The following is a 16,270-nucleotide window of genomic DNA, read 5'->3' as shown; positions in this document are numbered from 1 at the left end:
AATTACTATTTAATATAACATGAAGATGATATATCTATCTATTTATTTCCTATATAACAAAAAAAAGGTACTCGTGATATGTGTCAACCTCTCAGGTCCCTCATGACATGTGTCAATCTCTCCATCAAAATTTGCTCTCCAAAATATGTCTATGTCATTGTATCTTCCCTTTTTGTACATTGTACATTTTAATTCTAATGATTAATGAGTCCATTTGTTATGTATTCTATGAAGAAATTACATCTCACAATAAAGGGGATTGAATCCATTTTCACATGTGAATTACTTATCCCTCCATTATCATTTCATATCTCCATCTTCTTATCCATTTATATATACACGCATTTAGTTACAAGTTACAATATTGTATTTGTTTGTTTATTATTATGAACTTATTTATCTTCTCATCTTATCTCATCTTTAGGCATAATAACTTCCTTTTAATTATTGTCAAAACGATCTTAATGCATAATGATAGATTACAAAATAAGTTTGTTCACACAAAATAACTCTGTTCAAGTACTTTCTCAAATTTTAGCACTTTCACTGACAAAATTAATTCACTCATATAAACCTACCCACCCATATGAAAAATCACATAGAAGTACATTTTGAAATGTAATGATGACGTACTTTAATAGTGAAGTATGAAATCCAAAATAGAATAACTAATTTGCCATCATGATTTACAAATTCATGGTAGATTTTGTTGTTATGTATATCGTAAACTTTTTTTGTGTATTCATTTATGTTCCTTAAATTTTGTTGTTTTCCACATTTTTAGTTGTTGGGAACTTTTGCACTATTCTCCTTATTATTCAAAGTCCTCACATGTAATGAATTACAAACAATTATGTAGAAACGAAGATTTTGAAGTGAAGTTTAATTTATTGAGATTCAACAAAAAATGTTAGTTATGTCGTTAAGATTTATTACTTTAAATTATTCATTCACATTTATTTCTGCTTTTATATTATAATTATTTTGTTTTACATGACTGTTTGTTGTTTCAACTCATATAAGTACCACAACTTTACTATTTATATTGTATTATTAAACTAATACATGTCTATGTTTAACTAACAACTTGAGTATTTTACTTAATTATAATTTTAAATATATTTTTCAAAACCAGCACGAAATGGCCCGTACAAATACACGGATATACTACTAATTTTATACTAAAAAAATAAGAATTATAATAAGTAAACTCAATTGATTAAATAATTAAATAGTGATTAAATATAATGAATAATACATCATGTATTATTTTCCTTCTCAATCAATATTAACAAGAGAAAAAAATATACTATGTAAGAGATTTTTACATTCATATTTTATCATCTATTATATATAAATCTTACAAGAATAATATTTATGCACTGATAATGTAAAGATGCATACATAATTGCATCTTCAATTTGATTATTTTTTTATAGTCAATGAAAATAAAGAATGAACGATAAATATTACAATGATAATAGTATAAAAAACGCTTAGGGTGTATACATCTTTTTCTCATCTTATAATGTGAATGCATTACTATCTATTAAAAAAAAGAAGCTGTTTGAGGGGCATAGACCATAGAGAAGAGGGCAAGGAAAGTATTGTTATAAAGACTGAGTTGGGTTAGGAATGGCATCTTCTTCTTAATTTCCCATCTCTTCATTCCTTTATATTATCTTCTTCTCAATTTGAAACTCTAAACCTCTTTTTCTTTAATTATTCACTCTCTCGTGCCAAGTTTGGATTTTGATTGAAAAAAAATGGATGAAGAGTACGATGTGATTGTGCTTGGGACTGGTCTCAAGGAATGCATTCTCAGTGGTCTTCTCTCTGTTGATGGACTCAAGGTTTGTAAAACCCTTAACCTACTTATTCCATTTGCTTATGAGTAGATCCACTGTGCTCAATTCAAAACACTGAATTTGAAGTATAATTTGTATGTTTTGATGATGATTTATTCATTTGGTTGAGTTAAGGTTCTTCACATGGATAGGAATGATTACTATGGAGGAGAGTCCACCTCCCTCAATCTTATTCAGGTTAGTCTCTTATAATTGCTTTTCATAAAAGTTGTGATTTTTGAACTGTGAAATGAAATTAAATGTTGATTATGGTTTCTTTGTGTTGTTCAGCTTTGGAAGAGGTTCAGGGGAGATGACAAACCCCCTCCTCATTTGGGATCTAGCAGGGATTATAATGTTGATATGGTCCCCAAGGTATGGTTTTTCCATGGAGAAATTGCAATGATCTCCCTTTGGGTTTAATTTAATTGATTATTAATTGCACCCGACACCGATCTCACTTCAAAAGTTGCATTCACTTCCCTTTGGGATGTCAGTGTAATTTCAATATCACCACCCTTCAAGGGAGATGAGTGTAACCATAAATATTTGAAGCAAGAGGGGGTACTTGTTGTAATTAAACAAAATTTAGTGGAGTTCGGTGTAATTTCTTCTTATTCCATTCACCTCATCCTTCACCATATTATTTTTAATTGTTTTGGTACACTGTTGCTGATGCATACACTCATGATGGATTAGTTTATGATGGCGAATGGAACTCTAGTGCGGGTTCTCATCCATACCGATGTCACAAAGTATCTCTATTTTAAAGCTGTGGATGGTAGCTTTGTTTTTAATAAAGGAAAGGTATGCTTGTTTGTGTTTTCATCAATGATTTATCATACTATAAAATTTCTCCTTTTATATTTAAGTGTATTAATTATTTGCTGATTGGTAATGACATTGTTATAGGTTCACAAGGTGCCATCAAATGACATGGAGGCTTTGAAGTCCCCACTTATGGGTATATTTGAAAAACGTCGAGCACGCAAGTTTTTTATTTATGTTCAAGATTATAATGAGAGTGACCCTAAAACTCATGAGGGTTTGGACTTGACCAGAGTGACTACTAGAGAACTGATAGGGTATGTGTACTTTTTGCTCATGTTGTGTTAATTATCATTTCTAGAATTCATATCCCATGATTTGTATTCATGTGATGATCTGCATTAACAATATTGCAATTGGTTTACGAATAATCACCTATCAATAATTACCATGTCTTAATGTCCATATACCTTTAAGTGACATCATATCTACTTTGTCAGTTCTTTAGTTATATAAGAACCACTTATATATATATATATGTGTAGAGTAAATATGTGAGACTGAGTCCAAATTACAAGTGTGATAGCTTATACTTATTTGGCCTTTTTGTTTGTGTACATATATGTATTTAATGGTGCATATCATGATATTTATATATGCATGTTCATCATTTAAGTCTCTTCATCCCTGTATTGAGAAGGAAACTACAGCGTTGTGTTGATGGTGACAGAATATTTTTAAATCCGTTTGTTTTTCTTGTTTTAAACAGTAAATATGGCCTTGATGATAACACAGTAGACTTCATTGGTCATGCTATTGCACTTCATAGAGATGATCGCTACTTGAACGAGCCAGCAGTGGACACTGTCAAGAGAATGAAGGTAAATGTGCACTGGTTTAATATACACTTGTTTCCTTTTCAATTATGGATTTTTGAAATTTGAAAGTTTCATCTTTTCCATTTGGTTGCTAAACTTTTGTCACACTCTTCATTGTTATATTTCCAACTCATAGTTATATTCAGAGTCTCTTGCACGGTTTGAAGGGGGATCACCTTACATATATCCCTTGTATGGTTTAGGAGAGCTTCCCCAGGTATCCCTCTCTATATTTCTCTTTGCCCATTTGCTTCATCTCTTTTTAGGGTCATTTTGTTAGAAACTATTCTGCTTGAGGTTCGTTAATATATTTTATATATTCAGGGATTTGCACGGCTTAGTGCTGTTTATGGGGGAACCTATATGTTGAATAAACCCGAATGCAAGGTACACACTCCATTATATACATTTCTCTTTCTCAATTTACACTAGTGTAAGACATGGTGCACTTTTAAAATTACAAGAAAATGATTTTTTATAAATCCTTACTTTGAAAGTATAATTATCATTTAGATCTTGAATGCCATATCCTTACTTTGTGAGCATGATACACTGTCTACAGATTCTAACCCAATTTATATAGTCTCTTCAGTTGATTGAACTTGTTATTTTTGCTGCTAACTATCATATATTTGGACTTGCAAACCTCTGTCTTTTCTTTGAACGGCCTGCTGATATGCATTATGACTCAGGAATTAATTTTTAATTTGCTATAATGCCAGGTTGAATTTGATGATGAAGGAAAGGTTGTTGGTGTCACATCTGAAGGGGAAACTGCAAAATGCAAGAAAGTTGTTTGTGATCCATCATACTTGCCGAACAAGGTAATAGAATCAATTTCCATTTTGACTATTTACAACCAATTCATGTATGGCGTGAGCTTATACTCCTAAATACCTCAATTTAAGTATAAAAGCCATGCTAAACTCATATTCTTGTTACAAAAAAACTAAATTATTGGCAAATTGTGACCTGATTTTAATTTTCGAAATAACCCTTGTTGGTAGACTGCATCCTTTTTAAAAGAAAATTGTAACATTTTCAACAGGTTCGGAAAGTTGGTAGGGTTGCAAGAGCAATAGCCATCATGAGCCACCCTATCCCCAATACCAATGACTCCCATTCAGCACAAGTTATTCTGCCCCAAAAGCAGTTGGGTCGGAAGTCAGATATGTAAGTTTTCGTGCGGCGTATTGAAAAATAGATACTTAAATTAAATTTGTAGAACTCACTGCAATACATGTATAGTAGATCAAGAATATCTATCCTGCAGATGGGACCAGTAATTAGTTTGGGTAAAAAACACTTTAGTCTTGACTGAAGGCTTTATCCCATCCCATCAATTCCAACAGATATTTCAAGTTTTCCTCGTTTCATTGAATTCTTTACTCTGTTGTCCTTTGCAGGTACCTATTTTGTTGTTCATATTCTCACAATGTTGCCCCAAAGGGAAAATTTATTGCATTCGTATCAGCAGAGGCAGAGACCGACCACCCCGAGTCTGAGCTAAAGCCAGGAATTGATCTTCTAGGACCTGTTGATGAGATATTTTATGATATCCATGACAGATATGAACCAGTCAATGAATCAACTTTGGACAACTGCTATATATCAACTGTGAGTTTACTTTATCACATGTATTCATTTTATGTTGATAGGTTGACGATAACATCTTAATTTTTTTTGGACAGAGTTATGATGCTACTACTCACTTTGAGTCAACTGTACTGGATGTCCTCAACATGTATACATCAATAACTGGAAAGGTAAGTTTCTGCCATCATGTCCTCCTGTTTTCTGCAATTGAATTAACTTGCCACTAATGGCAACACCACTGTTTCACTTAGTCATTAGCTCCAATGGTTAATACAATTTATAACTGTATTTCATCATATTTTATCATCTATTTACAATTTCAGTAGCCTGCAAACTTACTCACCGTATTGTAATTCTTCCGAGTGTCCTAATTTTTCGAGTCAGTAGCACTCTGACTTGAGTTTTTTTACATTGCTTCTGGTTTTTGTCAATCAATTTTCTTCAAAAAGCTAAATTTCATCCTTCCGTCCCCTCAATTTAAAAAAAAAGCTGCATACTGACCAAGTTCAATCTGTTTAGGATGTTTAGGATATCTAGTGGTTGTTTTGAGTATTCTTTTGTAGGTCGTTATCAAATTAGCATCCAATTTGCATTGCATTGTGAATTTCCATGTTTCTAATTTATACAATGTTCAATCTCCTTGAAAATAAAATGTGCTTGCCTATAAAAAAGACTCTGCCTGGAAAATGGTAGTTTTATAGTTTCAGTGATTATTTTGTTAATAAAATCTATTTTTTATTCAATAATTTTCTTAATATGAAGTTTTGGTATCTTTCAGGATCAATCATATCCTTTCAACTAAATTTATTTCTACATGACTTTCTTAAAATGTTGACTTAATAAATTAGCCTATAGTTGATTTTATTGGTAATTGGAGTAACTTGGTGATTCTTATATTCTTCAATGGTTGATTTTGAACAGGTTGTTGACCTCAGCGTGGATCTGAGTGCTGCAAGTGCTGCTGAAGAGTAAACAAAACAACTGGTCCCTTATGGTGTTATGTTTCTGATGTATCCTATGACCAACTTTATAAAACTTTGGCAACTTACCCTAAAATAAAACTTGATATAATATATGTTTCAAAAATGAAGTCTAAAGGTTGTCTTGTAGAATAGAATTGTGTGTTGGAAAGGGGAACTTTTTCCCATCAAGGTGCTATGCTTGTGTGCGATTCACTTATACATTCATATACGTGATGTTATGCTACCAAAAAATGTGATATCTTGTTGCTTTTGTTTTGTTTTTTCTGAATGCAGCTATTTGTTTTTTAATGTATACACCGTGTAAAGATTTAAACACAATCAATGCATTATCTACCATTTATTTGTATTACACTTTCTGAAAAGTTGATGATGATAAAACATAAATGATGAATGATGCAATTACAATGTTTAAAATTCATACTGTCAGGGTATAAATTTCTCTTTGTTTTCACCCTACCAATTCCATGTCGTTCAAAAGATGTCTTGTTACCTTTGATTGTAACAAGAGCTAATAAATTCAAGCGCGAACCAAATGAGCTCGTTTTCATGTTAAATTTGAGTTTAGGTTTAGTAGCTGTACGACACAAGAGTGCATGTAGAATGTGGCGACTTGGAGTCTCCATCTGAGTTGTTATAGGCAATGTGGTGGTCCAGTTTCTACCTTCTCAAGGGACTTGATGTCATACAGATTTCCTATAGTTAACTTGTGATATAGCATGGCTAAAAAAAGAGCAATAAGTCTTAATTCTGACATGGGTAAAAAGAGTAGCTAGGTTCTAATTTCGGCAAGTACATAATTTTCCTATGTCCATTTCTGTCAAAAAAGGAAGTTTCCTTATATAAAAGAATGAGATAAAAGAGGCTTAGGTTGGGGATTTTGTTTTGTTAAACTCAAATTAGTTTTGCTTGTTCAAATATGGGTCTTGGGCTCTTCGGTTTAAAGAATCAGAAAATTTTATGAGAAACAATTAGGTAAAAAGGAATTGAAGTTTGAAGAAGGAAGTTTATTTTTTCTGGACAAATATAGTCTATTTTCTATTTTTAATTTGGTTAAATATTTCTTTGGGTCTTACTGAAATTCTTTTTGTCACAATTGTAGTACTATTGACTTATTGAAATTAAATGAAAAGATCTCTAGAACTCATCTATCCTTTTTTTGAAGAATATAAGATTTAAACTTTAAAGCAAATTAAGGACAACTTGAAAATAAAAAAAACTTAAATGACCTATTTCAAATAAAAGATACACCTCGCTTAAAAATTGAAAATAAGGTCATATGGTCACAACCTACCGGGTCAACCCCACACTTGTAGTGGTCCTACAAGCTGTGACCCATTAACCCAAATAGAATCCCTTTACACCACGTATAAATCTTGAATACTTGCACATAACCACTTGTTAATTCATGTGATGGTCATATATACCAAATTTTAGATATTTGTAATAAAAGATACCTACTTATTTTAAATATCATCTTATGTGTGAAAATAGTGATGCAATAAAAGATCACTTAGTTTTTTTTCAACATTTGGATTGATTAGTTTCTTATATCACAAGAAATTATTAGGTGTAGCATTGTTGCTCGCCCCTCTTGTGTATACTTTGTTCATATACACCACACACTTTTATTTTTATTAAAAAAAAAACATTTTTGAGAAATATTTACTAAACATGTTTTTATATTTTTGATATATTTTGGGCCCTCTTTGAAGGTCGAGTGGATCAATCTTTGGGGGTAAGTGTCCAAGACTTACACTTGGGGTCAACCGATCCTATCTCCAACTTATATATCACATAACTTTGCTTTTACCAAAAAAAAATATACCCAAGAAATACGAAGGTGACAAAAAAGAAATAATTTTTTCTGACAAAAAAATCTTTCCACTACATTTGCACAATACAGTTCAAAAGACTTAATCTTTATAGTTTAGAAGGCAAGAAGAGAAAAACTAGAACCTTTGCAAGCCACAAATTTGATCCTTCTTAGTTTTTTCACAAACTTCATCCAAGTGGTAGGGATTATAAAGGAAAAGCATATCCACGCAAGTACTTGGAGTCCACACCTGACTCACGTATCAGTGCTACGCGCCCAGTTCGTGCCACCTGAACCAAAAACAAAATATTATAAAGAATGAATTAAAAGTACTGCTACAATACTAACAATTGCCGATCAAAAAAAAAAAAGTACTGCTGCAATAGGAAACAGTAGCAAAAAGAATAGTCTAAAACAGAATTAAGGGGGTCATTACATGCAGCAAATGCAAATGCACAGAATATGAATTTTGAAATATATGGTATAAGTTGCTTAATCAGGTAAAAGTGTTTCAGCAAAAGTATCTAGCATGTAAATGGAGAAGATTTTCTGCACAGACCTCACAAATGCCATATGGTTCTAACAATCTCTGCAATGCAACCATCTTGTCTAGATCTCCAGTGAGCTGAGAAAAAGCATAACAATTAGTTCAGAAATGCTAAAGGAACAGAAATCAATAATTTTATTCAGATTTATTGTAGAAGTTGGAAAAGTAGGAAATATTTTCTAATAATTAAAAGAAACTTTTTCCTTCATCGTCATAACCTTATCAAAGTGAAACGCATCAACCTTCTTTTTAATAAAGGAAAACTCTAGTTGGAACGGTGAAATTATTAACTTCGAACTAACATCAACAAGTTAGCACCGATATGGTGTCATCAGTTGTTAACTTCAACTATAGTATGCTTCTTTGAGGAAAACAATAAGGATGGCCTAGTAGCAGCTTCATCTCATTGCCCCAAATCATCATTAATATTTATATGAAAGAAGGATAATATAGAGTTACAAAGGTGGGTACTGGGTTTAGTGCTTATTTACACCTAAAATTATATACACTAATATGAGAAAATAAGAGGCTGTTCAGTTTATTTTCTGTTTTTATTTCTAGTTAATGTGTTCACTAAGAATTTGAAAAATGGCACCCTATTTCCAGTTTATATGGTTGCTAAACCAACATTCTCCCTATGGTAGAGTAGTATCCATTAAAGTATTAACACAAGTTAATATTAAATATCCTGTATCATTTGGTAAAAAGCGTCCACAACTCACCTCAAGGGTAATTGTGTGACCAGATACATCAACAGCTCTAGCCCTAAAAATGTTGGCAATATCAAGGACATCACGTCGGGCAGCAGCATTTACTGCAATCTTTATTAACATCAATTCTCGTTCAGCAAAAGGCAACTGAGTGATATCACGAACCTGGAGAAATGTCAGTTAAACATGTGAATGAACAAGCAAGCAAATAGTCAGACACAAAGATCAAAGCTGTAAACAGTTCATTTATAGGATATGATGCATTCTTTTTTAGGGATTTTGAACCTCATGTAGATCTACGAGCTTGTAGAGTTGCTGCACCAACTTGCCAATTGACGCTTCTGTTCCAGGAACCACAGTGGTAATTCGAGAAATTCCTTCAACTTCTGCACGTCCAACAGCTAAACTCTGAAAATAACAAAGGGCAGATTCAAGCAGATTAGAAAGCAAAGAGAATATTAAAAGGCTAAACATAAGTGTATTGTTTTTCACACACAAATGTAAAGTAGAAAACAACACTGATGAAGCAAACCTGAATATTGTAGCCCCTTCTAGCCAAAACCCCTGTAACAATGTTGAGAACTCCAGGAGTATCACTCACAAGCATGGATAAAGTGTGTGATTGAATTCCACTAGTCTGAAGGCATTATCACAGTCCAGAAAATCCATAATAATTACATGTTAAGGATTAAATTATATTAGGCTCTTGACAAGCATAAAAATATCTAATTAGCATCAAGATTTTACAGGCGAAAAGATTTATGAATTCCTTTATAATTTGGTCCACTCCATGAAGCCTTTTATCCTTGGTTTCTAAAATGCAAAATCATCTTAGCTAAACTAGAATTATTATAAGACAAAAAATAGAGTCGTCATAAATTGTACAAGCTTCTCTAACACCTAGTAGAAGTTACATAGCAAATTTTTTTAAAGTGAAACACGAAGTTTCAACAATCGAAGACTTCAAACCAAAAAAATTCAACCTATGTGAAACAGATACTTCATTTAAAAGAATAAACCACTCTTATAGGTAAGTATCATTTGTAGCTAAACCTCTGTTAAGACATCACAAGCAGGTTTATGTTATCCTCCCTTAAGAAACGATGATGCAGGACCTTGAACCAGGAGAAGCCATATTCGACCTGTGTTCAGCTTATTAATTTAATTTGAAATATTTTAGAAGTGGTGTCTAGTGTTTGAAACTGAGACGATGTGCAACTTAGCACCACAATGACCAACTATGTGTGTAATGATTTTTTCAGCCTTGGACTTAGGCAATACCAATAAAGCTGCCAGGTGCATGAGGCTCCACCGCTCCAGCTATGTTAGTAAAACTATGGTAACAGAACTTTACAACTCAGTGAATATCTTCGAATATGTAATAAAAAATCAAACGGGACTTCATTACTTTTGAACCAAACTCTAAAGGTGGAACATTGAGTAGAAGAAAACCAACAAGAAATTGAAAATGAGGATGATTTAGGTATTACATCTACAATGCATTAAAAGGAAAGAAAAATGGGAAACACTTAAGGAGAATAAGTAATGATAAGCCATCTTACATCCTCTTCAATGAGAACACCCCAGTGAGCGTCAAGTACAGGATTGAATGTAAAACCATCTGAGGGCTCTGTAGGATATACATCTCCCTTCACAGAAGTAAACATTTCAAAAGAAAAGGTCAGAGAGATCCGAATTTACCAATGATCAAATAAATCCAAGTACAGAAGAAACAGCAAATATTGAACTTTATCCGTGCAATAGTTACGGTCTTACAGATTTGTTCTTTAGTCAGTCATCAAAATTTTATAAACTCAAAAGTTAGAACAATTGATGATAAGCAGAGGCAATAAATGCCTAACAAAATAAACCTTGATCCACAATATTTTATCATGGAAAGTGACTAGGATTATATCATTCAATTTCTACCAGAACCTGACAAGAACCAATTAACTGCTCACAATTATGGTGCCAAAAGGAAGCTGGAGACAAGAACTGAGATCATGACTGTTAGCCATCAAGGGATTAGCCAATATCCACAATCTGTTCTAGATTCCTTGGGCATCATAGTAAAGAGCACCAACTACCTTTTAGACTCACCAATGACTTATGAGAGGGGGGAAATGAATAATGGATCATTAATAGAAAGAAACAAACCACAATCCACTATGAATACAGGGGCGCTAAAGGTCTATGTGTAAAAGGTTTTTCTTTCTTCTTTATTAAAATTAAAAAATAAAAAACAATGAGAAAGTAAGGAAAATACAGTCATGTGGAGGACGAGATACTCTCCAAAATAGGGGAAAGAGACGAAACAAGAAATATGAAAATTTTGAAATTGTAGAAAGGCTGTATAGGTGCATGTTAAAAATTATTACCCCCTTAAAAAAGCACCAAGCAGAACAGCAAAGAGGACAAACACAATCCTATTCCATAACTAAGTCACAAGGTTAAGGGAAAAGAGACATCCATAAAGATGAGGCCATTATGTTCCAGCCAGATGCACAAGAGATTTGCATTAACTGCAAACTTCCGTTAAACTTTGACCTGTATGCTTACCACAACCTTTCCATCAAACTATCAAAAAACTGCTCAGAAGCATAAGGGATGAAAGGTGTCCAATTTTAAAGATCATTAACTGGAATGTGAATAGTATTTGAGATACAACTAAGTGTTGAAGTCATGTGAAAAATTTGCCAGATAAAATTATGCTTCAGGAATCTAGTTCATGACTTCTAAATGTAACACCATTGATAGGATTAATTAATCATTTCATTTCATGAGAATGCTTTTAAATTTTAAAGATAGTGTGTTCGAAAGATGTGTTAAAGAAAAGAAATTATAGGGTTAAAAGAGTACAGAAAATCATACCCCCGCAGGAATATCAATTTTACTAACAGGACTCTTGTTTCTTGTTGCTACAAGGGGATTAATAGTTCTTGGCCTTTCAAGATCTGGATAAGAAGCAGCTGAATACCGCCAAAATGGAGCAGAAGCACCTATCTTTTCCCTTCTTAATGCAATCTATTTATCATTACATCATCAGATAATAATGGGTTAGTAAATTTAGAAAATCTGACAGCATACTCCACGACAAAGTGAAGAGGATAAAATTTGAGGAAATTTCTTAGGTACTGAATTTAACTTTCCAACCTTTCCGGTTCTGGCTATTTCTTTAATTCCAAATTTGCTTAAATTTCTTTGCGCTGCAACAATCTTCCCTGGGTCTCCAGTGACCTGTAACATTTGCAGAATAACTCAGCTGAAACTATGACTTGATTGTATCACCAAGAATAGCTAAGGATAAATTGTAAATAATGATCGTAAATGCTGATGACTAAATAATAGTTAGAAAGAAAGCAAAATATGAAATAAAATACGAGAATATAAGGGTGAAAATATCCAGCCAGCTCAGTTTGGCATACAATTCATTCCTGGTATAATTTAAAAAGTAAAGACTATATATGTCCTATTCGTGGACAAAATGAAAGACAAAAAATCAAGTACAAAAACTATAACGTAACAAGAGCCACTCCGAAAAGAGTATAGTCATACCCCCTATCTTAAGCATGTCAATTATGTTTTTTTGTTTATGCAATGAAAGGTAGACTATATCAACACATCTAGCATATTCCATAGACAAGCTGATCAGTAGGCATCACCACTATTCCGTATTGCAATTTATAACTCCAATAATCAGTGATTACCTTAACAAAATAAAAAATCCCTGACACAAAATAAAGGCCTAGCAGCAAGATACCATCCCATACAATGAGTTACATTTGATGTCACTTTCTATCCAATTTCTGCCAAACAATCCTTTGCCACAGCCAATAATGTTCGATCAACTGACATATTAGAAGATTTGAACTAATACTAACGATTAAGCTTTTAGCAGCTTATTCAGAAAATTATGGCAACTGTTAAGTGGTGTTTTGTAACATATATATGAGGTACTTATAGCAGTTTCTATGAAACATGAATACAATGTGCTATTATAAGGAGACAAATATAGCCATAAAGAAAACATTATGAACTCAACCAGCTAACATTTTCAATTTTTGATCCAGCTATAACTTGCATTAATTACAAGAGAAGTCAACAGAATATAAAAAAAGCTTTTTTAAGACAAAAAATATAGAAGTTTTCTGTCAATTGAGGATTACTGGGTAAAGGAGATAGAGGATAATTTAACTCGGAAGCAATCATATTTACATGTAATGCATAGAGTCCAACCACAAGCAAACCCATCAATTATAATTAGTTTTACAGGTTGAGTATGCATAGAATAGATGCACTAAAATGTCCAGTAATAACCTCAATTGTCACTGAAAGTTCCGACAGGTCCACAATCTTAGCTCTGAAGATGTCCACCAACCACTTTATCTGAAAATTTCAAAGCAATAAATACACAATGAAGAGAAGCAAACAAGGAAATAAAAACCCAGTACCCACACATAGACACATAGCAGATGTTTGTATAAAAGTAAAACACCAAGGCACCCATGAATGATAAAACAGCTACCTCTGCACGGTGTTTAGGATCAGCGTGCACTTTTATGAGCATTAGTTCACGCTCAACCTGGGGCTCACTCGAGAGATCTTCTACCTGCTCAGGAAATGAAATGCTTGGTTTAAGTTAAATTTTTCCAGCGCTTATAAACTCCGGGTTAAGTCTTTTTCACAGAAAATAGTGATTTCTTTTCTTTAAAATTATTACTTCTATCACTTGCACATTTGTCTGATTGGACTTTTACAAAAAAAACAGAGACGACATGAAAAGTTGAAATTCAACTTTTTTATATTCTTTCAGCTTATCAAAAAACCGGCTCGGCCAGTCATTCTGAATCACTATTTTTTAAACATGGACAAAGAGGCAGTCATGTTTCCAACACACAGCACAGGGACACCTGGAGGAGCTTATCAAGAGTTTATATGGGCTTATTCGAAAAACTTCTTTTCACAAGCTTACAAAAATGGGTTATGACCTTCCTATAAGCTCATATTAATTTATTTATATAACCTTATTATTGAAACTTAAGGAAATAAGCTCTTTCCAGCTTATTCAACAAGTGCTTAATTAAGTTGTTCACCCAATCCTACCCTATGAACATTACCAATGGCATGAAAAATAAAGTTAGAAATACAATACTATGATATGACAAAAACATTAAATAACACAATCGCCATAACCATAATGAAAATGAGAAATGAACCTTTAAAACGTTAACAAGCTTATTAAGCTGTTCCATAACTTGCTGTAACACCCTATCAGTGCCGGAAACAACAATGGTAAACAAAGCCTTATCTTCATTGAGACCAACGGCGAGAGATTCAATGTTATAACCCCTCCTCGCGAACACACCAGCAATTCGATTAATCATTCCACTCTCATCGCCAACGAAAACCGAAATCGTGTGTCTCCGAACTCTAACAACAAAACGACGTCGTCGCATGCATATCAAATAATCAGGTACAATAAGAATAATAATAAGCAGTTATTACATTTATGAAAGTGTAGAAGTTAAAGATATTTACTTGGATCGAACGGAAGAGTCTTTGGTGGAGATCGGAGTGTTGTTGTCAATGAGTTTGGTGTTGTCAGCGGCGGCGGCGATGTGGAGGTTGTTGGAGCGGGAAGTAAAAGTGAGGGATTTGGAGAAGGAGTTTTGTTTGGTTGAGAAGAGGGTTTTGGAAGAATGGGAAATGGAGGTTAGGAATGGAGTTAGAGTGGTCGCCATTGCAGAAGAAGATACCAAATGAAATGAGTGTGGTGAGAGTTAGTGCCTTCAATGAGTTTTTGTTTTTAGCTATATTATAATTCTCAAAATTCAAATTTTCCTAGTTTTTAGTAATACAAAACTATTTCATTCGGACGAGTGTCTTTCAGAGAAATCGAACATTCGACATTGAAATCATCTAATGGAACTAATACCTAGTTTGTTATATCAAAAATTAAAAAACATAAAATAAATAGTTCCATTGATTTGTTTGTAAGTTGGAGTTTGAAAGGAAAGGAAGAGAAATAAAATGTTTTAAATATTAATTTGGTGTTGGTTTTTATTTTATTTTTAAGTAGGGTTATTAAACTCTAGACTATTTAATGATTCAGTTAAGATATTGGGTCAATAAGTTATTAATTGGATAAATGAGTTACTGGTTGGACCATTTTGTCTCACTTTATAATAAAGATTCTAAAAAAATAATATTAACTAATATTATTTAATAACAATATGATTCAAATTTAAAAATATTATCATATATAATTAAACATCTACCAAAGAAGATTACACTATCATAAAAAAAACATTGTGAGACAACACATGTGTTATGCTTTAATAGGAACAAAAACGTACAATAAATTTCACCGCTTTTAGACTTCAATAGGTCAAGTTGAACCGATTCAATCCAATTTTGATGCAAAATTAGTTAGATGAGAAGTTTGGACCAGTTAGATGAGAGGTTCACAAATGAACCAATCTGTCCGAACCGAGTTTTATAATACCATTTTTTAGGGATTAATTGGTACATGAATTTTTATAAGTACTAAAGTGGTATTAAATTTGTGCTAAAGTGTAAATAAAATATTACATCATATCAAAAGGTGACATGTGTCATATTTTTTAGTTTTTAAAAATATTTTTGTAGAAAGTAATAAAATATAATATATATCATAATTTTAATGGTAAATGAAATAATTTATCTTTTGATATAAGAAAATATAAGTCATTAAGCTTTTCTCGCATTTCTTGTTTTTCTTCAAAATTAATTTATGCAGAATATATAAGTAGTAAAGAGATTTGGTAGTGTTTTTTTTTGTAGTATAAAATATCATTTACTCATGGTTAAGAAACTAATCCATTTTGTATGGTTGTTCGGTGTTCCTCTTAGATCACGGAAATCAAATTTTTGACCTTGTGGGAATCTAGCGGTATCTTACACTACTATATCGACATCTTGTTGATATGAATTTGTCAGTATTTTTTTACCAATGGTATTTTCTCACTTTTTTTGGTAAAAAACTAAACCTCTCTAGTAGAAAATAAAATATTACACACTATTTTATAATTTATTATAACTCCCTATGAAAGAGTAAAAATGTTCTTATTCCGTTAAGATCAACCAATG

General features: G+C 32.5%; 2 protein-coding genes across 2 annotated transcripts; one reads left to right on the top strand and one right to left on the bottom strand.

Annotated features, from left to right (window-relative positions):
• LOC109362864 (guanosine nucleotide diphosphate dissociation inhibitor 2-like) lies at positions 1,675-6,326 on the top strand. Its single transcript, XM_019608920.1, has 13 exons — positions 1,675-1,853; positions 1,983-2,045; positions 2,139-2,222; positions 2,547-2,654; positions 2,760-2,932; positions 3,385-3,496; positions 3,630-3,710; positions 3,818-3,880; positions 4,216-4,317; positions 4,542-4,666; positions 4,900-5,110; positions 5,185-5,259; positions 6,011-6,326. Exons 1-13 carry the CDS (start codon positions 1,767-1,769, stop codon positions 6,059-6,061), a joined length of 1,335 nt encoding a protein of 444 aa, XP_019464465.1. The 5' UTR covers positions 1,675-1,766; the 3' UTR covers positions 6,062-6,326.
• LOC109362798 (acetolactate synthase small subunit 2, chloroplastic-like) lies at positions 7,914-14,946 on the bottom strand. Its single transcript, XM_019608816.1, has 12 exons — positions 14,681-14,946; positions 14,359-14,572; positions 13,668-13,751; positions 13,460-13,528; positions 12,296-12,379; positions 12,014-12,166; positions 10,705-10,791; positions 9,675-9,779; positions 9,428-9,550; positions 9,155-9,307; positions 8,445-8,510; positions 7,914-8,175 (listed from the first exon to the last, which is right to left on the bottom strand). Exons 1-12 carry the CDS (start codon positions 14,881-14,883, stop codon positions 8,092-8,094), a joined length of 1,425 nt encoding a protein of 474 aa, XP_019464361.1. The 5' UTR covers positions 14,884-14,946; the 3' UTR covers positions 7,914-8,091.

The sequence above is a fragment of the Lupinus angustifolius genome, chromosome LG12, assembly GCF_001865875.1.
Source record: "Lupinus angustifolius cultivar Tanjil chromosome LG12, LupAngTanjil_v1.0, whole genome shotgun sequence".
In the NCBI taxonomy this organism is placed as follows: domain Eukaryota; kingdom Viridiplantae; phylum Streptophyta; class Magnoliopsida; order Fabales; family Fabaceae; genus Lupinus; species Lupinus angustifolius.
Note: the sequence above shows the minus strand (reverse complement) of the source record. Positions and strands in the feature narration are given on the sequence as shown.

Coding starts and splice junctions, on each gene's coding strand:
- LOC109362864 (XM_019608920.1), top strand. CDS start 1,767: ATGGATGAAGAGTACGATGTGATTGTGCTTGGGACTGGTCTCAAGGAA. Junction 2,046..2,138: donor CCTCCCTCAATCTTATTCAG/GTTAGTCTCTTA, acceptor TGTGTTGTTCAG/CTTTGGAAGAGGTTCAGGGG. Junction 2,655..2,759: donor TTGTTTTTAATAAAGGAAAG/GTATGCTTGTTT, acceptor ACATTGTTATAG/GTTCACAAGGTGCCATCAAA.
- LOC109362798 (XM_019608816.1), bottom strand. CDS start 14,883: ATGGCGACCACTCTAACTCCATTCCTAACCTCCATTTCCCATTCTTCC. Junction 13,529..13,667: donor ATCCTAAACACCGTGCAGAG/GTAGCTGTTTTA, acceptor TGAAATTTTCAG/ATAAAGTGGTTGGTGGACAT. Junction 12,380..13,459: donor AACTTTCAGTGACAATTGAG/GTTATTACTGGA, acceptor CAAATGTTACAG/GTCACTGGAGACCCAGGGAA.